The sequence below is a fragment of the Mixophyes fleayi genome, chromosome 10, assembly GCF_038048845.1.
Source record: "Mixophyes fleayi isolate aMixFle1 chromosome 10, aMixFle1.hap1, whole genome shotgun sequence".
Classification (NCBI taxonomy): domain Eukaryota; kingdom Metazoa; phylum Chordata; class Amphibia; order Anura; family Limnodynastidae; genus Mixophyes; species Mixophyes fleayi.
The window spans coordinates 79,670,687-79,693,093 of NC_134411.1; the positions used below are offsets into that span (position 1 = coordinate 79,670,687).

Sequence of the window (22,407 nt, forward strand, 5' to 3'; positions counted from 1 at the left end):
CAGCAGTGTTGTCCTAAGACTTAGAGACCAGGGCAACAAAATTGTCCTCAGGCACGGCAGAAAATGTATCCTCAGACCTAGTGGCCTGGGCAGAAAGTTTATCCTCAGGTCCAAAGGCCAGGGCAGAACGCTAAACCTCGGGTCTGGAGGCCAGAGCATAAGGTTTGCCTTCAGGTCCGGAGTCAAGGCAGAAGATTTATAAACAGACCCGGAGGTCAGGGAAAGCAAGTTTGTCTGAAGTCCAGGGCACACATTTCAGGAAATTCAGACTGGACAGACTCAGGAACCTCAGATTGAGTAGACATTTCAAGAAGCTCACGCTGGGCGGATGTCTCAGGAAATTCACATTGGACAGATGTCTCACACTCACACTGGGCAGAAGGTCCTATCTATAACTACTGGAGTTGTAATTTGCCCTCATAGACAGCATTATAGGCACTCGCAGGTCTCCTATAGTGTTGGAGAATAATGCAGTGTCCCCTATCCCCCACTTCATGCTGGACAATGCACGGGATGGCTGGATCGACCTGAGGAGGGGTGTATGTTTGCCTGTAGACCACCTTGCAAGACTCTGGGCAGTAGGCAGGCAGAGAGACAGCTTCATGACAGTATGCGAGGGTGCTTCTCCTTCCTACTTTCACCCCACAAAATGGTCTGCTTCATTGTACTTTACAGGAGGAGTGGGAGAGAAGCTGTGGAGCGAGAAAATCACAGGGCAGAAGTATATATTGGAGATAAAGAACAGAGCTCCTTCCCGGACACATTTCAGGTGTCAGTCATAGACTGTCCAAAGTAATATTCCTGCAACAAACACAATAGGAAAACAAGTAGATAAAAGACAAGAGGATAAGTCCGAGCCCTACCCTTATGGGTCAAGGGCACTTAAAAAGCAAAGCTTTCCAAGTTGGAAGGGGGGTTAAGATGGGATAGGAATAAACTGTGTCCCTCAGATGGCGGAAATAAAAAATACATTTATGTATAAATTATAACTTTCCTTCTGATCCCATGACAGCAATAACTATGAAGTTAACCAAGTTGTATGATGGACAGAATAGAGACACCACACTGGTTCTCTCCAAATGCTGCTTCTGCTTAAGCCTCTAATTCTTAGTCATTCTCCCAGGCCATGGACAGATACGTTGCCCTTTGCCTCCATTATTCAAACAATTCCAGATTAAAATTACAATGTTCTTAAGCAACTCCTAGATTATAGCCCTAAAATCCCAAAGGTCTAAGGCTCATGTTGTCCTACTATGCTGAGATTCAAACAACTGATCATGTCATATCTCCATCACTCACCGCGATAGCTGAAGAAGCCTTTGGCTTTCTTCTCATCTGTGGCAGGAATCACCGTCCCAACCAAATAGTTTACGAATGAGACCATGATCACAATGAAGAATAGAATCTGAGCCTGAGGAATAGAGACAGAAACCATATTAGAAGAGGGTATTAAAAGTATTATTATTATGGACATCTAAAGGTGAACAGCAAAACATGTCTCCTAGCAACCTTACTACATATAACAATGATGTAATGATTTGGGCGAGTGTGCCTTCAAATGACAGGTACACATTAACATCGGTGCATGGCATTTTACATTATCTCCCTATGATACTACCTCAATGTGCTCCTGGAGCCACCTGGATTAGGACTTCCTGGAGAGAAGGCCTACCTGCCTTCAAGCTGTGCGGGGATGGACGTGAGTATGTAAAGTAGGTTAGTATGGCAATACGTAAAACAGGCCTCACATATAATGTCCCTGTATCTGTTATTGTTTGTGTATTTTAGAACATAGTAGATTAGCACCAATGATTATTCTCTTTGCTTCTGACTAAGCTGCTGGGTGCAGTACAACACGTCCGGTGTTTTTTTGTGAACCCCCCATCATATGCTTCAGGAACTATATGTTCATTTCCAACCATCCTCCCATGTATTTTCATTCTGCCCCCTCCACCGCCACGGTGCCCTCTCCCGTAAATCATTTTTTGCCCACAGCCGTCTCCTGTAAGTTCTTCCTCCTGTAATTCAGTTGATCCCATCCCATAAATTATTATCCCTCCCATTCCCTGAAACTCATTAGTCCTCCTACCCCATGTAATTCATTCTCCCTCTCCCCTCTATAACTCATTCATCTTCCCTCCCTGGTAATTCATTCTCCTCCTACCAATCCACTTCTTACACAAGTGGCAGCAGAGGGACTGTCAAATGAATTACAGTGGGAGGACATAGCAGAGTGGCCTGTGTGCACAAAGGATTCTGGGAAGCAGTAAAAGGGTCACCTACAAATGAAAGTAATTGGCCTGCCATTGGAAGGTGGCAGGCTGTTATTTCACATCTTGGAACTCAATCCAAGAAACACGCCATTTGGGGAGCCTCCAGTGGCTGACAAGGCATGCTGGGACTTTTAGTTCAACAGCAGTCCGAGAGCCACTTGTTCTCCTGGCCTTACTTGAAAGCACAGGTTAATCATTCAGGATGTTTTAACAGTTGTAAACTCGGAGCATTTAAGGATGGACAACAATATCAATGTCTTGTGACTCATATCTACCACAGAATATTTGCTATTGTAAGTTATAATGAAAGTGCATGGACTGTACCTTAGCCTCCCACTCCATGCCGGCTAGTGAGATTCCCAGCAGGATGAACACAGTAATAATGCCAATAATTCTGATGTCATTAATTGGATCCACAATGGTTGAGTCGTAATCCTAAATGTGTAAAATTGTAAGTGTTATTTATTGTAGAACAGAGCTGTCAGTTATAAATGACTAAATATCATCGATAAATTCTCTCACCCGCAGTAGATCGCGAACCGTCTCCGCGAAGCCGACAGTGTGCATAGCGACGGCCACGGCGTTGGCAAACGCAAATATCAGTCCGATGGATCCTCCCAGCTCTGGGCCAAGACTTCTAGAGATAAGGAAATAGGTCCCACCTAAAGTGGACAAAGTATATTCTGGGTTTATTTTTAAACTTTAATTTACAATTAAAACATTTTACAATATTCCAAAGTTGTCCAGGGTGTTGTCATTAATTCATTTAAATAAAAAGTGTGGTCTAATGGCCATATTAGTGGTTTGAAATCTATTAGCTATAAGGACAAATGTGATTTATATATCTATTTTTATGGGGCATCTCATATATTTGTTTAGCCAAACGGAATCCACCGTAGCAAAATGAGTGGGTACGTGCACTCCTATGATTCAGCAGAGGGTCGTTAATCAGCTACTGAGGGAAAAATGAGTCCTATACAGGAACAATCATGAATGGACAGTGTGAGTTGGTTTTGATATTATTCTGAAAGTGTTAATGACTCATGGACAGAGCAGAAGAGTCACAATAAAAGAATGGACAGGCCAGGGCCAGGTGTTTGGAACAGGCATTCATAGATAACAGGGTCAAAACCACAATGGGCAACCAGACAGGATTAAACACCGGGGTTTGATAAATATAAACATGGCACACAAGACTGAGGCATGACTAACACAAGTGTGGGGAAACTCTTGTCACCCAAACCACTGTTTTAGGACAGAGTACAGTCTCAGCATGGTTTGTGTTGCCATCATATTAACATTAACATTACATATAGCGCATTACCACAAGTGCGTGGTTTTGCACCACCCTGACTCCTCGCCCCCGACGAAGAGCCACGCAAAGCAGCCCTCTCAAGGCAAATATGCTATATCCTCCATATTTGTCTCGATGCATAGACTCTATAATCTTTTACACTAAACATAAAATATTTAGGAATCTATTTATCCAAGAGAGATAAGTCTTAAATCCGGCAAAAACAGTTTTCGCCAGATTTAGGGATTCATCCTATTTATCAAAGCCCCAGGCCAGTAGGGCTATCCCCAGCGGTAGCCTTCTTCACTGTCCATTTTTTTTAATATATATATAATTTTATTTTTTTAGATATTTCTTTTGTCTATTTTTTTTTTTGCATTATATTTTTAATGATTCTGGAAACAGAAGCCTGGTTCCAGTGTCCCAATATCCATCAACAAGCCGGCAAACCTTCTCACGCATGCACAGAGGGACCCTGGTCTGGCCTATTGATCCTGGTGAGCAGTAAGAGTCTTTTTACCACTGCCAGAGAGTGTCAGTGACATTTTAATAATAAATTGGGCGAGTGAGGATTTTCTATCGCCTCCATCTATTTTCACACACACCAATATAACTAACACATATTTGCCATAATTACATTACACCAGAAACATTTTTTTTTACAAAACTTTATTTCTATAGTTATGTTTAACAGTGAGAAACAATAAGGTCATTTTTGTTTTTATTTGCACTTGAAAATAGTTATAGCCCAGTTTGGTACAAGGTTAAGTAACAGCCAACTTAGGGTAATTATAAAAATATTACATGCGTTTTTGTTTCCATTTTGAAGCTTTATAAACTTTGTTTACCTGATTTGACCTTCCCATTGGTGGAAATGGCCGAGATGGACAGTCCTGTGATGCTGGTGACCGTCACAGACATGGCGATTATAAGCCAGGTCAGCGCTATAGGAGGAGTCAGCAAAGGATTAGTGTGTTATATGACAAAGAAGAGCGCAAAGGATGGAAAGTGTCATCTTGTACTGACCTATTCCAGCCTGAGCAGTTATCCACGGCAGCCGCAGGTACAGAATCACTCCCCAAATATTCAGCATACAGCGGATCTGGACAGACATTAACAATTATACAGTGGGATATAGACATGGAAAATTGGACTACTAAATTTACCTTAATAACCCAAGAAAAGACATTTAATAACACTGTGCACACAGTTCAGGTGGGCTGTTAGACAAAACAACTAATCAGACATTTGCATCACTTAGTTGAACTTGTACTAACCTCTGATTGGTTGCTATGGGTAACAGCTCATGACTTGAATCATGTTATCAAATAAGCCACCATGACATTGGTGACTACACCAAGCAACAGACACCAATCTATGATTAATGCATAATCCAAGAGGCAGAATCGGGAAATGTAGGAAAAGTGGTCCACAAGAAAATGGTGGTGTTGTCCTCAGAAACATTTTAGATTCTAGATATCATTTTCCTAATGCAGTTAAAAAAATAAGCATGACAATGAATAATGCTGTAGCTATGGGTAACACCACATATTGTCCTCCAAACCAGGTTTTATAATGAGCTCACTTGAAGCAACAGATATAGCATAGTTGTCTACTCTCCTGGAATATCCGGGAGACTCCCAAATTCCTGGGAGGTCTCCCGGGAGTCCGGGAGACCTGCAAACCTCTCGGTTACTGACCATGTCTTTAGATGAGTAGCGGGGGGCAGGGCTTATGACGAGATTTCCGCATCGTAGCCCCGCCTCCTGCTGTTTTAGGCTTAGAAAGATTATGATGCAATTCATTAAACCCCACCCTCACACGCCCACCTCTCCCCGATCTCCCGCAACTCAACTTGCCAATGTTGGCAAGTATGAGATGTAGTTGAACATTGCAGCTAAAATGGTGTATGGATAACAGCAAAAAACTTACTCGGGAAAACTCAAAGACCTTAATATGTATAGTTTGGAGCAGAGAAGGGAAAGGGGGACATGATAGAAACTTTCAAATATATCAAGAGTTTTAACAAGGTGCAGGAGGGAAACATTCTTCAAAGGAAGAGAAGTACTAGAACACGAGGACATGTACTGACACTGGAGGGAAGAGAAGTATTAGAACACGAGGACATGCACTGACACTGGAGGGAAGAGAAGTATTAGAACACGAGGACATGCACTGACACTGGGGGGAAGAGAAGTATTAGAACACGAGGACATGCACTGACACTGGGGGGAAGAGAAGTATTAGAACACGAGGACATGTACTGACACTGGAGGGAAGAGAAGTATTAGAACACGAGGACATGTACTGACACTGGAGGGAAGAGAAGTATTAGAACACGAGGACATGCACTGACACTGGGGGGAAGAGAAGTATTAGAACACGAGGACATGTACTGACACTGGGGGGGAAAGAAGTATTAGAACACGAGGACATGTACTGACACTGGAGGGAAGAGAAGTATTAGAACACGAGGACATGCACTGACACTGGGGGGAAGAGAAGTATTAGAACACGAGGACATGTACTGACACTGGAGGGAAGAGAAGTATTGGAACACGAGGACATGAACTGACACTGGAGGGAAGAGAAGTATTAGAACACGAGGACATGCACTGACACTGGAGGGAAGAGAAGTATTGGAACACGAGGACATGCACTGACACTGGGGGGAAGAGAAGTATTAGAACACGAGGACATGTACTGACACTGGAGGGAAGAGAAGTATTAGAACACGAGGACATGTACTGACACTGGAGGGAAGAGAAGTATTAGAACACGAGGACATGTACTGACACTGGAGGGAAGAGAAGTATTGGAACATGAGGACATGTACTGACACTGGAGGGAAGAGAAGTATTGGAACACGAGGACATGCACTGACACTGGAGGGAAGAGAAGTATTGGAACACGAGGACATGCACTGACACTGGGGGGAAGAGAAGTATTAGAACACGAGGACATGTACTGACACTGGAGGGAAGAGAAGTATTAGAACACGAGGACATGCACTGACACTGGGGGGAAGAGAAGTATTGGAACACGAGGACATGCACTGACACTGGAGGGAAGAGAAGTATTAGAACACGAGGACATGCACTGACACTGGGGGGAAGAGAAGTATTAGAACACGAGGACATGTACTGACACTGGAGGGAAGAGAAGTATTGGAACACGAGGACATGCACTGACACTGGGGGGAAGAGAAGTATTAGAACACGCGGACATGTACTGACACTGGAGGGAAGAGAAGTATTAGAACACGAGGACATGTACTGACACTGGAGGGAAGAGAAGTATTGGAACACGCGGACATGTACTGACACTGGAGGGAAGAGAAGTATTAGAACACGAGGACATGTACTGACACTGGAGGGAAGAGAAGTATTGGAACACGAGGACATGTACTGACACTGGAGGGAAGAGAAGTATTGGAACACGAGGACATGCACTGACACTGGGGGGAAGAGAAGTATTAGAACACGAGGACATGTACTGACACTGGAGGGAAGAGAAGTATTGGAACACGAGGACATGCACTGACACTGGGGGGAAGAGAAGTATTAGAACACGAGGACATGTACTAACACTGGAGGGAAGAGAAGTATTAGAACACGAGGACATGCACTGACACTGGGGGGAAGAGAAGTATTGGAACACGAGGACATGCACTGACACTGGAGGGAAGAGAAGTATTAGAACACGAGGACATGCACTGACACTGGAGGGAAAAGAAGTATTGGAACACGAGGGCATGCACTGACACTGGGGGAAGTAGGTTCAGTGGAAATTCGAGGAAAAACTACTTCACAGAAAGGGTAGTGGATAAGTGGAATAGCCTCCCAGCAGAGGTGGTAGAGGGTAATACAGTAGAGCAATTTAAACATGTTTGGGATAGACATAGGGATACCCTTACAAAGATTAAAAGACCATATAGGGGTTGAGTTTACCATAGGTTATAAAATGGGCAGACTAGATGGGCCAAGCGGTTCTTACCTGCCATCCAATTCTATGTTTCTATTGCTATATTTGATTATATAAGAACATATCTGTCGGACCTGGGTAACTTTAGTGGAGGAACCTTTCCCACTACTGAATACCATCTCATAATAACATAAATTTATAGTGCAACCAGTGGTTGAAGTGGACATTTAGAACTGGTGGTAAGGAAAATATAACGGGAATGTAAGTGAGTGGACTGTGATAGTGTTATAATGAAGGCGGTAGAAGTGGAGGTACGGCATACCACCATAGACACCTCACTAACACCACTGAGTGCAACTAAACATTTATAGTATAAACAGAAATACAAATAAAATTGGGTTATTTCCTAAAAGCAATCCTCATCTCTAGGTCCTTTATGGACTTACCATTACTCCTTTTATCCACCCAAATCTAACAGGCTCTCCAACTGGCTTTTGGGGCTCATTCTCAGCCTCCCCATCAGGGGTGTCCAAACTGGCCTCATACACAGGAGGCTGCAGGTGGTCTTGCTGTGGAGACAGAAGGATGAAATATATAATTGTTCACTTTAAGTTTATAACTTCCGCAGCAGCTTCATTACTACAGGAAGTTCTTCCCCTTAAGTTGTTCTTGTCATGGTGAAATGGTTAAAGGAATATTGTAGCTGAAACACTCAATTTATACCCTTATATATTATGTGATGATTGCATATATTAACAATAGTTTCATCCCTAATTGATAACCAGGCATATAACAAATTTCCATAGTACAAGCAATTTCTTTTGTACTGCTACCTTTGTCAGATATGTTACTTTCTACAGTGTCCTTTAAAGACCTTAAAAAAGTCTACAGATTTATGACATAGCAAGTGGCATGCCAAAATACTTGCATCAACGTTAAATAATACATTTTGCTACCATGCAAAACTACAATCCTTTAAAAGCAGTCTACAGCTAGTACTGTGTACAAAGAAAACCCCTATTTGACATTAATATATGCCAGATGCTGTATATTACTGAGCTGATGAAATACATGGAGCGTTTAACTAAATATGCCATCACCACATGCAGTCCAACAATTCAAAAATCATAATCGGGGCACATATAAGCCCCACCCATGATCTCCCCAAGTCACGCCCACAATATGACAAGATCACGCCCCCTTTGAGGTCTGTGAATTGTGACAGTCCAGCCAAAATAAGGAGTGTTGGGAGGTGCTATCTCAGGATGTTTATACCTGCTTAGGAGCACTTGTGCCAGAGTAACGCAAATGCCGAGAACCAGCTTTTTGACCTTCATCAGATCCTATTAAGAAACTGTCCTAAAGACAGGGAGGAGCTTCAGCTGACTGTAATATAGTGGGCACGTAATACTTTACTTTTTAACAGAGCTGTAGTGGAATATCAGAGACTATGGCCTGATTCATTAAGGAAAGTAAAGCATAAAAAGAGTAAGTTTTCTCCTGGACAAACCATGGGCCTGATTCATTAAGGATCTTAACTTGAGAAACTTCTTATTTCAGTCTCCTGGACAAAACCATGTTTCAATGCAAGGTGTGCAAATTAGTGTTCTGTTTTGCACATAAGTTAAATATTGTCATTTTTTTTCATGTAGCACACAAATACTTGATAGCTTATTTGTACACTGACATTTAAAGTTGATATTTGTGTGCTACATGAAAAAACAGTCAGTATTTAACTTATGTGCAAAACAGAATACTAATTTGCACCCCTTGCATTGTAACATGGTTTTGTCCAGGAGACTGAAATAAGAAGTTTCTTAAGTTAAGATCCTTAATGAATCAGGCCCCATGTTACAATGCAAGTGGTGCAAATGAGTTTATTATTTTTCACATAAGTTCAATACTGTCTGTCTTTTCATGTAGCACACAAATACTTGATAGCTTTATTTTTACACTGACATTTTAAGTTGATCTAGGACATGCCCTACCCCAATTAAAAATCTGTCCCAACATTTTAAATTTACCTCCCCTTCCAATGTAACATGGGGCAAAGTTGTTTTTTGCTTTACTTTCCTTAATGACTCAGGCCCTATGTGTTTTACCTCGATGATTCATATCCGAGAATTTCAATATTCAGTCTAAGTGGTGCTTGTTAGATTTAGTCAAGGCACTCTCAATATAGTACTGAGTGGGAGTGGAGAGACAAATAACCATACACTTAAGTAAAATTGGGCAGACACTTACATGCTCGTAGAAACAATATATTGTGTGATGTGAAACTGTTTGTGTGGAAATAGCCTATGATTTTATTGAGCAGATTAGTCACAACTGCAATGCTCACTGGTATAGTGCTTGTGAATAAAAATGCTGCATCTCAGTGCTGAGGCCTTGGGTTTTATTTTAGCAGTGGTATTATCTGCATGGAGTTTGTATGTTCTCATCATAAACACATGATTTCCCCCAGGTGTTCCAGTTTGCTCCCATGGTCCAAAGTAGAGATGCTCAGACTCGGTTTTCCAAAAACCTACCCCTGTTTCTGTGTGAGCAATGGCACTGAGCAATGTCACTGGAGACTGGAGAGTGACAAGAACACTGCTACCCTTCCTGTTTCTGTGTGAGCAATGACACTGAGCAATGTCCCTGGAGAATGGAGAGTGACAAGAACACTGCTACCCTTCCTGTTTCTGTGTGAGCAATGGCACTGAGCAATGTCCCTGGAGAATGGAGAGTGACAAGAACACTGCTACCCCTGTTTCTGTGTGAGCAATGGCACTGAGCAATGTCACTGTAGACTGGAGAGTGACAAGAACACTGCTACCCCTGTTTCTGTGTGAGCAATGGCACTGAGTAATGTCACTGGAGACTGGAAAGTGACAAGAACACTGCTACCCCTCTTTCTGTGTGAGCAATGGCGCTAGATCTCTTGGGGAGGGAGGTACTTATGAAATCCAAAACCCAGAGATTCAACGATGGAATGATGATGTTTTTCCTCGATTCAGATCCGAGGAAGCAAGTACCAACTTGGCTCGGCTCGGTACACAGATTGGCGATGTTCGGGGGGGTTCTGTTTTTGGAAAACCGAGCCTGAGCATTTCTAGTTAATGCCGTCTTTCCCATAGGGCACAATGGGCAGGTGCCCGGGGGCCCTGCAGCCGAGGGGGGCCCGTCGGAGGAAGCCAAAAAAAAAAACACCTGGAAAAAGAAAAGAAGAAAATACTTACCGTGCTGTCAGCTGGCGATCCGGCTCCCTCCCTGGTCTCCTCCTCCGTCGCGCTCGCAGTGCATGTTGGGCGTGACGTCATTACGCCCGCCCGACATCCATTGCGGAGCGCGACGGAGGAGGAGACCATGGAAGGAGCCGGATCGCCAGCTGACAGCACGGTAAGTATTTTCCTCTTTTCTTTTTCCAGGTTTTTTTTTTTTGGCTTCCTCCGACGGGCCCCCCTCGGCTGCAGGGCCCATATATATAATCATTTTAAATTTTTTTGTATATATAGGGGCCCCGGTGCACTGCTGTGCCCGGGGGCCCAAGATTTTCTTAAGAGGGCCCTGAGTTAATGGGCTGCTGACTACACTGGTTGTGGCATTTGTGTACCTGTAATAGGGAAATGTAGATGGCTGGCTTTACTGATAACTAAATAATATGCTCTGATTGTACAATGCTGCATAATATGTCGGCGCTATAGAGCTGAAGGCCAACAATTACACATTTTGAATAAAACACAAAAAACAGAAGCGCCAAGCATAGTGTAAATCATATATTGATCAAATAAAATAATTATATATTAATCAAATACTACATTTTGTTCATAACTCCAAAATATATTCCTTATAAGACAGGCAAAAATAGTGAGTTTTGCAATAAAATTGTAGATGGAGACACAACCAAACATAATATGTTTGTTTGTAATTGTTCATATAATAACATCACTAATAATAACTAACAAATCCACAATAAGTGTCGCTGTCCAGCTGTTTTTGACTTTATTTCAAGTGACCATACATGGATAAGTAAGCATGCGTCCAGGGCCATCTTAACAACATTATGGGCCCCCGGGCAAAGCAGTGCACCGGGGCCCCTAGATATAGATATATACAGATACAGATATAGATATGGATATAGATATAGAGATAAATAGATGCACTTGCTCAGTGACCCTTGAAGGTTTCTTTTGCAGGTTTTTTTCTTCTGCAGGATTATTTATTCTCATTAAGAGTCATGCCTATGGGGCCCCCTTGCCCGTGGGGCCCGCGGGCAGCTGCCCATCGTGCCCAATGGAAAAGATGGTCCTGCATACGTCTATAATCAAAATCAATTTAATATATTTTGCATTAAAGTGAAAAGTCCCTGGTAACAACCTCTCACTTCCGCCTACAAGACTTCTCCTGTGCTGCTCCCCACTTATGGAATTCCCTACCACGCTCAATCAGACTTTCCCACAGCCTTCAAATCTTTAGAAACTCTTTGAAAACACATCTCTTTTTAGAGGTGACCTTACACAGGATGCACGGTCATAAAAAAAACCCCAACAACTTAGTGTCTACTGTTTCAATCATGAAAGACAGCTATCTGTCAGTAACTACTGTGCTATTCAGAATCTGGGGGACAAAAGAACATTTTAAGTGTTTTTTTAAAAAACAATCTCTATACTAAAATTCTAGGGATTCTTTCTTTCGTATTTGAGAGATACATTGCTGAAAGGCATATAGAGGCTCAGTGAAGCCATGCATATAATATGCCAGTTTTGAATTTTTTGGTCCACAGGGGGCATTATTTCCTTGAGCTTTGTGGTAGATATTTTAGTTAAAAATGCAGCACCCACTTATGTTATTAAAGATATAAAGTTAACCCTACAGAAAACCTTACTTGTTAATAGGTTATTTCCCTACAACAAGAAACTTACTGGAACTTATCCCTATAGACCAGAGATGTCCAAACTCAGTCCTCAAGAGGTACCAACCGGTCATGTTTTCAGGATCTCTTTAATCATACACAGATGAGTTAATCTATTTGTCTGGATCAGTAATTATCCCACCTGCTTCTACAGACAGAAATCTTCCAAACATGAGCTGTTGGTAGCTCTTGCGGACTGGGTTTGGACACCTCTGCTATAGACCTATGCAATGACTAAACATCAGGATATTATAGATGGCAAAAAAAACAAACAGACGCTCATAAATGCATTAAAATGATAGCTGAGTGTAAATGACAATACCCTTTGTCTGGTAATAGACATTATTATAGAGGTAAACATAAAGACCACAGCTATAAGCAGCTTTTTATGAGCATCCATAAATCAAGTCACAGCTAGAAATCTTGCGTATGAAAAATAAGTTTAATTTAAGACATTAATAAAGAAGTTGCTGACAAAAGACGTTAGTCTAAAACCACCATAAGAACCTAGATCCCCCCCAAACATGCGCAGTTTGGGGGGGGGGGGGGGAACAGTCGCTAACTAAGGCTTCTGCTCATACACAGGTCAGGGAATGTGTTGGGCTTAGAGTGTCTCTTGTGCTGCTGTCCTGTGATACCATAAGCTGCGTTTTAATGCTGTACAATCTAGTTCAATCTTTTTTTTTTCCGATAAAGTATTTTTATTAATTCTAGAAACACATAACACGTACAATGAATCTAACTAACTAAACATAGCTTATCTGACTAAGACTAATCAGGCCGTGAGAACTTTCTTATGCAACAGGACATAGAAGCTACAAGCAGACAAAAGTCACCTGCTTGGAAAGGGTAAAATTCCATATATATATATATATATATATATATATATATATATATATATATAACATAATAATCTTATAACTTAGTTAATCGTTTAACCAGGGTTCCAACTATTCCATGTTAAATGACTGAACTAGCTACCTCTCCGAGACTAGCAAAACACAACAAAACAGAACTCTCTCCTTCATTTGATCTATATTTGATGGTTTTTATGATATGACTTGTAGGAAGTGATGTATACAGTAATGATTAAGACCAATCTGGTTTTCTCAGCATCCAAAATGGAGCTAACGCCTGCATCACTACTCACATTAAAGTACCGAAACACAACTTGGTTATTTGAGACAGTATCCCAGCTGCTGGCTAATGTCAAGGTCACCTTGATAAAGGTTGGATAGACTTAAATGTGAGAAGAATTTAAGAGGTAAGTTTACTAAACTGCAGGTTTGAAAAAGGGGAGATGTTGCCTTTAGCAACCAATCAGATTCTAGCTTTCGCTTATTCAGTGCATTCTACAAGATGACAGCTAGAATCTGATTGGTTGCTATAGGTAACATCTCCCCTTTTTCAAACCCGTAGTTTAGTAAATATACCCCTAAGTCTACATATGGTGAAAGCCGTTTAGAACAGTACACTATGGTCATTAGCGCCTGTATCTCACCTTTAGGATAGAGTGAAGATCTTCTAACGTGGGTCTGGCCTTCTTTACTTCCCCAGACACTTCAGTATTAGCGTAGTGGTCATAGCTTGGTACGGCATCCAGGGTATTGTATCCAAAAGTTCTCATATAGAAGGTACTGGAATGGGTGAGGTTATTGACGTTAAAAGTGTCATAGGCCGCTTCTGGCTGCCCATACTGGGATTTGGCGGTATCCTCGGTGCTGATCAATGAGCGGATGGTGAATCTGCCGCTGGACGGGACGGTGTCTGCCGGGATCTCATCTCTGCTCTCAGCCATTTCATCCCCAGATTGTGGATCAAGGAACTCATTCCAATACATTCAAAGTGGGGGTTTTATATTCTGGAGAACCAGCAGGAACCAAAACAGCAAATCACTAACCAGGGTATGAGACAATTAGAAGACTTTATGGAGAATGTCACAGCCTGGGGACAAAGATAATTGACTAACGAACTGAGCTCAGTATACCTTCAGATCAGAGAGATGATAAGGAAGCCACAAAGTGAGTAATGGGAGAATTAGCCTTCAAAGTTAACCTCCGTTTCAACAGTTTAATATTTTTTTTTTTCCATCGCGTGCAAAATATGTTTACATTGTTTAAGCCACCAACACAGTTGTTCCCACAAATGGTATCTTACCGGTTTACAGAATGGCCTCTTTTTGTGTTATTAAGATAATTAGTTTACTTGTGAATAGTGCTCTTTTCCAGCTACCCAATGGAAAACTACATCAATTGTATAGCGCTACGGAATTTGCTGGCGCTATATAAATAAATGTTGATGATGATGATCAATATATACTGTACAGTCATGGCCAAAAGGTTTGAGAATGACACAAGTATTGGTTTTCACAAAGTTTGCTGCTTCAGTGTTTTTAAACCTTTTTGTCAGATGTTGCTATGGTAAACTAAAATAAAATTACAAGCATTTCATAAGTGTCAACGGCTTTTATTGACAGTTACATTACATTTTCTTTCTTTTTTTTATAAACATTTTTTATTGAGTTTTACAAGAGTGAACACAGCATAACTAAACAAGTGTTCGATTGAGCCATAACTACATTACATTTTCACTCACAATTTTGCCTAAGAACACAACCATGAATAAAGAATGGTACCAAAACATCCTCCAAGAGCAACTTCTCCCAGACATCCAAGAACAGTTCAGTGATGAACAATGCCTTTTCCAGCATGATGGAGCATCTTGCCATAAGGCAAAAGTGATAACTAAGTAGCTCGGGGATCAAAACATCAAAATTTTAGGTTCATGGCCAGGAAACTCCCCAGACCTTAACCCCATTGAGAACTTGTGGTCAATCCTAAAGAGGCGGGAACCCACAATTTCTGACAAGCTCCAAGCATTGATTAGGTAAGAATGGACGGCCATTAGTCAGTATGTGGCCCAGAAGTTGAGTGACAGCATGCCAGAGCGAATTGCAGAGGTCTTCAAAAAGAAGGGTCAACACTGCAAATATTGACTCTTTGCATAAACTTAATGTAATTGTCAATAAAAGCATTTGACACTTATGAAATGCTTGTAATTTTACTTCAGAATACCATAGCAACATCTGACAAAAAGGTCTAAAAACACCGAAGCAGCAAACTTTGTGAAAACCAATATTTGTGTCATTCTCAAAACTTTTTGCCATGACTGTACATAAAACGGAATGGCAATAAAACTGGTATAAGTTTCACTTGTATACATTTGTCTACAAAATTGTCTACTTACCTTTTGTTGCAGTGATACTAAATCCATTCCTCAGATTTCTGCCCTCCAGACACAACGGGATTTCGCTAAGACTTCACAAGAGCCCCTATAGATACATTACTAGATAGGAGTCATCCGCTCATCCTATAGACCGTCCCTGGGGGGATAGTGAGCTGGTGCCCGTCTCTGGCAGTGACCAAGGATAATCCCACAGATGACTATATTATAAACGGGCATTTCTTAGCTATTCTGGCCAACTCCGTGTCCTCCTTTCATCATCTACTAACACAATGCAGGTCTATTTTGATCAAAACACTGGTCTGTTATTAAGACGGGGAAATGACAGCCCTACAATTTATTCAATACCATGTTATTTGGAATAGATTATTTTCCGTCTTCTCCTCTGCGTCATTCCATTTTATTTGGCTTAGTTTGGTAGATAGTTGTCCAGTTTTAATGTAATTAATAGTTATGAGAAACCCGTTTTCCCTGTACACAAATGGGATATTATTCTATACAAGGTAGGAAGAGCAACACCTGACTGTAATTTACAGTATCTACAGTCAATTTTATCTTTGTATTTACAAATATGCACTAATTAATATTAAACATCAAAACAATCAGGCCTGGCCAACCTGTGGCTTTCCAGGTGTTGTGAAACTACAAGTCCCAGGATGCTTTGCCAGTAGATAGCCATTCGATAGCTGGCAGGTGATCCTGGGACTTGTAGTTTCACAAACACCTGGAGAGCCACATGGTTGGTAAGATCTGACTAATTGCTCTAATTTGTGTATGTCTCACTCACATCACAAATCATGACCTACCTCAGTCTGTATGGTATTTACAGGTCTTTATGCATCTTCTGGTCTCAGAATTCCATGCTGAAACCAGAGCCATTGCTAATGGAAGCAAGCTGGCTAAGCAAATCACCTCCGTTAAAGAGGGCAAGTAAATCTAAATTATAAGTTGAAAAGTAATTTTGAAACCATGACAAATATCATAGCTTCCAATAGTCCTGAATTTATTCCTGAAATGTTGAGGACCAAAAGGGATTCACTTACGTGTTTGGTGGTTTGGTTCACCAAATGAGGACATTATTATTATTATCATTACCATTTATTTATGTAGCACCATTAATTTAGCAGCGCTGTACAGAGAACTCACTCACATCAGTCCCTGCCCCATTGGGGCTTACAGTCTAAATTCCCTAACAGACACGCACACAAACAGACAGACAGACAGAGACTAGGGTCAATTTGTTAGCAGCCAATTAACCTATCAGTATGTTTTTGGAGTGTGGGAGGAAACTGGAGCACCAGGAGGAAACCCACGCAAACACGGGGAGAACATACAAACTGGCTAGGAGAATGGACAATGTTGTCCCTATTTTGTTTCCTGTAATGTTGGGGGTATGTTATATGTATGTAAAAATGTAAATACCATGACAGGAATTACTCTGATGCCTTCTACCATCATGCATTGAATGCTCCAAATCGTTCCCTAAATGTTTTGACATGCATAATCTGATGTACATAGGAAAACAGTTATTTCAGTGATCAAACTCTTATGTTAAATATCTTAGACACATATTCCTGCAGCCATGCCAGCGATATGAGCAACCGGGCAGATTCCGCACATTCACAGATAAATTCACGATGCATAATCATTTTCAGCATTATCTTCTTCTCACTGGAAATTTTCTAATATGATGATGGCTTTTATTGACGGAGACCCTTTATGGATTCCTGTTTCATAAATATTGGAACCCTACACTAAGCATGTTGAAATATTATTTTGCTTAGTTAGACCACAAAACACATAGATGAAGGTTAATATACCGCATTCTATGTACAGTAATAGTAAATTTGGCTTCTTTTTGTTATTCGACTACACCATAATGGTTTCTGTAAGCACTGTTGTATCTTAAAATCTAATGTTGTGAATACCAACCATTTCACCTGCACACTGCCCACCTGGATAATGCAAATTACACTATTATAGATTCAAAATAAAACACCAAAGTTCGTACTATTAACATATTTCTATGTATGCTATCAAGTTTAAGTCAGCTGTTAAAGTATCAGACTTTCAGCCTGGTGTTGCACTGTTTTACAATCAAAGCATAATCATATTAACCATTTCATTTTCTTGGCTAGTCATTTGCAAGTTGTTACCTAGTGAACAGGATGCCGGTTATAAAGAATATAAAAATAAAAGCGATTTGCATTGGAACATTCTACAAAATGACCAAACAAAACTAATTGTCCATGCATCAGATTACAACGCTCATTAAAATTATTGAAGGCTTGGGTCACATGCAAATGTAATTAGTCCAAAAGATAAAATCTTTATCAAGAACAATTCAGCCAGCAGGGATTTTTTTTTTTTTACATTGGTTGTTTTGGCAGGATCCTGGAAAGTTACTGGAAAATGTGTATTGTCTGCCCTCTGGGAAGAGTGAATTCTACAGGTTTATGGATTTAACTTTAGCTCTGCTGGAACAGATTGTAATATATTACAAGGTTCACCAGGTGAATCTTACATACTGTGGCAGTTTAAGTTCTTTTCTTGTTTAAAAAATGACCTTGTAATCATGAGTGGTGGCTGCAGGTAAAGCTGGGTACACAATACAGAGTTTATCACCAACTTTTCATGCTGATCGAGTTTACATCCTATCGATGGTTCGATCGCTTGGTCCATGGACTGCATACACACTAGCCTTGTTTTAGATGATAAAGGGAAGAGCAGCCGTCCCTGTAGCACCTTTTTACAGCCATGTTGTCATGAGCAATGATTGTAATTTCGTACACACTGAAGCAACATCGGTCGGAAACTTATACACACTACCCAACGGAAACGAGATTGGAACGAAAATATTGAACGGTGCGAGTAACCAAATGAGGCGACAATTGTCCATTTGGGCAGACTTTCGACCATCGTGTCACTGCACACACTTGCCAGACTTTTGAACGAGCGGTCGTATGTCGGCTAGTTGAGCCGATTATTGGACAAAAACCCTGTAGTGCAGCGGTTCCCAAAGTGTACGCCGCGTCTCCAAGGGGTGCCGCGGCGCTGTCAGAGGGGTGCCGCGAGAAAAAGCCAGGGAAAAAAACCACTATAGTGACAAGCTGCGTGAGAGAAAGGGAGAATGCTGGGTCCCGGCGCCGCGCGGATTGGTTAAGTTTATGTTTTGGTTGTTTCTTTTCTGGCTGGCCGCGGCAGAGGGGACAGAGAGGCAGCGTGACAGAGGCCAGAGGAGGGGACAGCGTGACAGAGGGAGAGGAGAGGGGACAGCGTGACAGAGGTCAGAGGAGGGGACAGCGTGACAAAGGGAGAGAAGAGGGGACAGCGTGACAGAGTGAAAGGAGAGGGGACAGCGTGACAGAGTGAAAGGAGAGGGGACAGCGTGACAGAGGCCAGAGGAGGGGGCAGCGTGACAGAGGAGGGGGACAGAGGGCAGAGGAGGGGGCAGTGTGACAGAGGCCAGAGGAGGGGGCAGCGTGACAGAGGAGGGGGACAGAGGGCAGAGGAGGGGGCAGTGTGACAGAGGCCAGAGGAGAGGGACAGAGGGCAGAGCAGAGGAGACAGCGTGACATAGGGCAGAGGAGGGGGACAGAGGGCAGAGGAGGGGTCAGCGTGAGAGGGGGCAGAGGAGGGGGACAGCGTGAGAGGGGGCAGCGTGTGAGCGGGCAGTGTGAAAGGGCAGAGGGGGCAGCGTGAGAGAGGGAAGAGGGGGCAGCGTGAGAGAGGGAAGAGGGGGCAGCGTGAGAGGGGGCAGAGTGACTGGATGCAGAGGGGGCATTTTTGCATACAACTAAATAAGTATTTCTGTCCTGACTTAAATACTTATTACATTTTTTTGACCCAACTACTTCTAAAACAGGACTGCTCAGTAATTATTTTGGAGGGGTGCCTTGAAAAAAATTATGGAGACTCTAAGAGTACCGCGAACTGCAAAAGTTTGGGAACCACTGCTGTAGTGTGTACCTAGCTTTAGCGATATTAGGTCCCAATCATTGCCTACAGAAAATGTAGCATTTGTATTTCTATATAATTGTGGGTAATCAAGAAGCACAAGCCCAAAAAGGGAGGTCTCAGTTGAAGGTGAATTGAACGTATACTTCATTGTAGTCATGTGACAATTCTATTTGCTACTTTTCTCTATAATCTTTATGCATATTATTTTATGAATGGAAGGACGAAAACTAAAGACAAAGTTTCCGCATGATAAAAGTACTTTGCCCATAGCTATAAGCCTATTTCTATGGCATTGTTGACCCGCTTGTAAATCACGCTGGCTAATCAAGGAATGCTTCTCTGGGGCTCCACAAACTCACATAATTAAAAATAGATGTGGAGTTGTTTTTTAGAGATCAAAAGTAGATAAAACAAGAACATTATTACTTCCATTTAACCGATTAGTTAATATAACCTACGGCCAGGAGTTTAGTGAAACGTAGTCATCTATAACTGTTCATGCTTCATGTAATTGTTCTCTTTGTACTGTACATCTCTGCTCCTCAATTTATACACCTGAAATGAGTCAGACACAGCAGGTTGGAAATTAAATTATTTACTTTTATGCAATGCAGGTACAAGACTTGGTAAAGGAGAGATATCTAGAAATCATTGTTTTAGCTGACACATAACTTCCCGAACACCTGTAAGTAAGTAGACAGAAAGATAGGTTTTGTTTTTTTTTTAATTATTAAGAATCTTATTCAAAGTAGATTTTGGGTGGGTTAAAAGTATGTTGTGGCAAGTTTTCTTTCTTTATTTAGGGTAACACACTATACTTTATTTAAGAAGGGCATGCAGTGAGGGTTGGTATGGGTTAGAGATATTATGGCAGTTTCAAACCATTGGTTAGATGTTTATAAAGATTCCTGTCCCTTGTACGACTTATCAAACTCTATCTTCATTCAAGCATTGATATCCGATGAGCAGCAAGACTGTAAGTAGACCTGTCTTGGGGGTACTCCATCTGGAACGTCAGTTGAATGAATGACAAACCTAAAAGATCTTTGTTGTTAACTCAGGTTAGGAAATATAGTCCTGATATAGTCTGTCTACTGGAGACTCACCTCACGGGTAGTTGAATTCTTTCCCTTAAAAAATCCTGAGTGGGATGGGCTTACCATGCTACATAGTTAGAACAAACTTGCCCAAACTCCCGAAATGTCTGGGAGACTCCTGAATTCTGGTTAAGTCTCCCAGGAGAGCAGACAGTTCACCTGGAACCTGCCTGTTGGCAGCCTAAATGACCAGATTTGCGTCATTCTGCCCCCACAACACAAAATAATGGTTTGACTCAGGGTGTGGGGCCAAAATGACATGATTCACCCCACCCTGCCCCCTTCTGCCTTCCCACCACACCCCACTTCCGCTACCTCCCTGGAGGGCAACAATAGAAAATTGACAACTATGAGTTAGAGAGCAATTTAATTTTGTGTTGGAGCAGACTGAAATAGACCCATACACTAGATATACTGCATCTTCCTCAGGGCCATAATGCGTTCTCTCCCCCTAACCCTTAACATTGTTAGGTTTTTACATCCCTCTGCCGTATAGCAGATAGCAGCAACATTTTAATTAAAGGGGCGTCCTTTGTGACACTGGCCCCTCATACTCCAAGCTTAGGGCACTTATGTTGTAGACTTCAACCTAGACAGATGGTGCGAGGGATACCCCGTTTGCTCCAAATCAGCCAATGTCCTTTGCTAAACTTATTGAAGAAATGGGGCTTGTGAATATCTGGAGATTTCGAAATCCAAAAGCAAAACTTTCTCTGCCACTCTCATACACACCAAACCCTGTCATAGGCTTAATCCACTTGTCCAGCTTCAAACGGGCCTTAAAAACCCACCTCTTCCTTAAAGTCTTCCAGTCTCCCACCTATCCCCCTCCTCGTCATTCTCCCCCCCCCCCTCTCCGTTCTCCCCCTTTCCTCCTCCTACCCTTCCCTTAGATTGTACGCTCCTTCGAGCAGGGCCTCCTCTCCTCCTGTTCTCCACGACCTTAACTCTGCTCTCCAGCACCTTGTCTCTTCCGTGAGGTCCTCCTGCCCTTCTCTATCTACCCCGCTGGGGGCTCTCACCTCTCATCTAGCTGTACATTGAGCTTTCGAGTTACTGTGCTTTTTTGTTAACTGTACCGTGCTGTCCACCCTGTATCGTGTTTCTGTCTGTCCCTGTTCGGCGCTACGGATACCTAGTGGCGCCCTATAAATTAAAATTAATAATAATCCATACCTCCCATTGATTGGTTCCTCTAAGACAGGCTTGGTCACCCTGTGGCTCCCCTGATGTTGTGAAACTACAAGTCCCAGCATGCACTGCCAGCTATCATCTGCCTATCTACTGGCAAAGCATTCTGGGGCTTGTAATTTCACTATACCTGGAGAGCTGCAGCTTGGCCATACCTGCTCCAATATCTATTGTGGATTATGGGAATCTCAGACCTCTCTCCAATTATAGATGACATTAATCTCACTTCGGACATGTGAATACGACATTGATGGGATTAGGGTCTGACTTGGTTTGCCTTTGGGAGGGATATTTTAGCGGCAATTCCTTGAGAATCAGACAATTGCTTTCAAAGCGTTCTTGCGGGGTACTTTTATAGGTCGGGGTGCTGGCTTTAAAAGATTTACTGTAACAGTAAGAAGGAAGTAGAGCTAGAGCAGAAGTGCTGTGACTTGGAGATCCTGTATATTGGCTCCTGCTCTGTGTCACACAGGTTGAATTGCCTACATCTAATTGTAAATCCCTTTTTTGTAGACAATCATTCCCTAACAG

The 22,407-nt window shown here is 42.0% G+C and overlaps 1 protein-coding gene across 1 annotated transcript in view; it reads right to left on the minus strand.

Moving 5' to 3' along the window:
• SLC12A3 (solute carrier family 12 member 3) overlaps nucleotides 1-14,183 on the minus strand; it is a 65,776-nt gene extending 51,593 nt beyond the window's left edge. Inside the window, exons 1-7 of the mRNA XM_075188973.1 lie at nucleotides 13,887-14,183; nucleotides 7,938-8,060; nucleotides 4,594-4,669; nucleotides 4,416-4,511; nucleotides 2,796-2,935; nucleotides 2,598-2,708; nucleotides 1,300-1,411 (exon numbers count right to left, since the gene is read on the minus strand). Of these exons, the coding sequence (XP_075045074.1) occupies nucleotides 1,300-1,411; nucleotides 2,598-2,708; nucleotides 2,796-2,935; nucleotides 4,416-4,511; nucleotides 4,594-4,669; nucleotides 7,938-8,060; nucleotides 13,887-14,183 (955 nt within the window). The remainder of the gene's footprint in view (nucleotides 1-1,299; nucleotides 1,412-2,597; nucleotides 2,709-2,795; nucleotides 2,936-4,415; nucleotides 4,512-4,593; nucleotides 4,670-7,937; nucleotides 8,061-13,886) is intronic.
• Nucleotides 14,184-22,407: the final 8,224 nt, after the last annotated feature.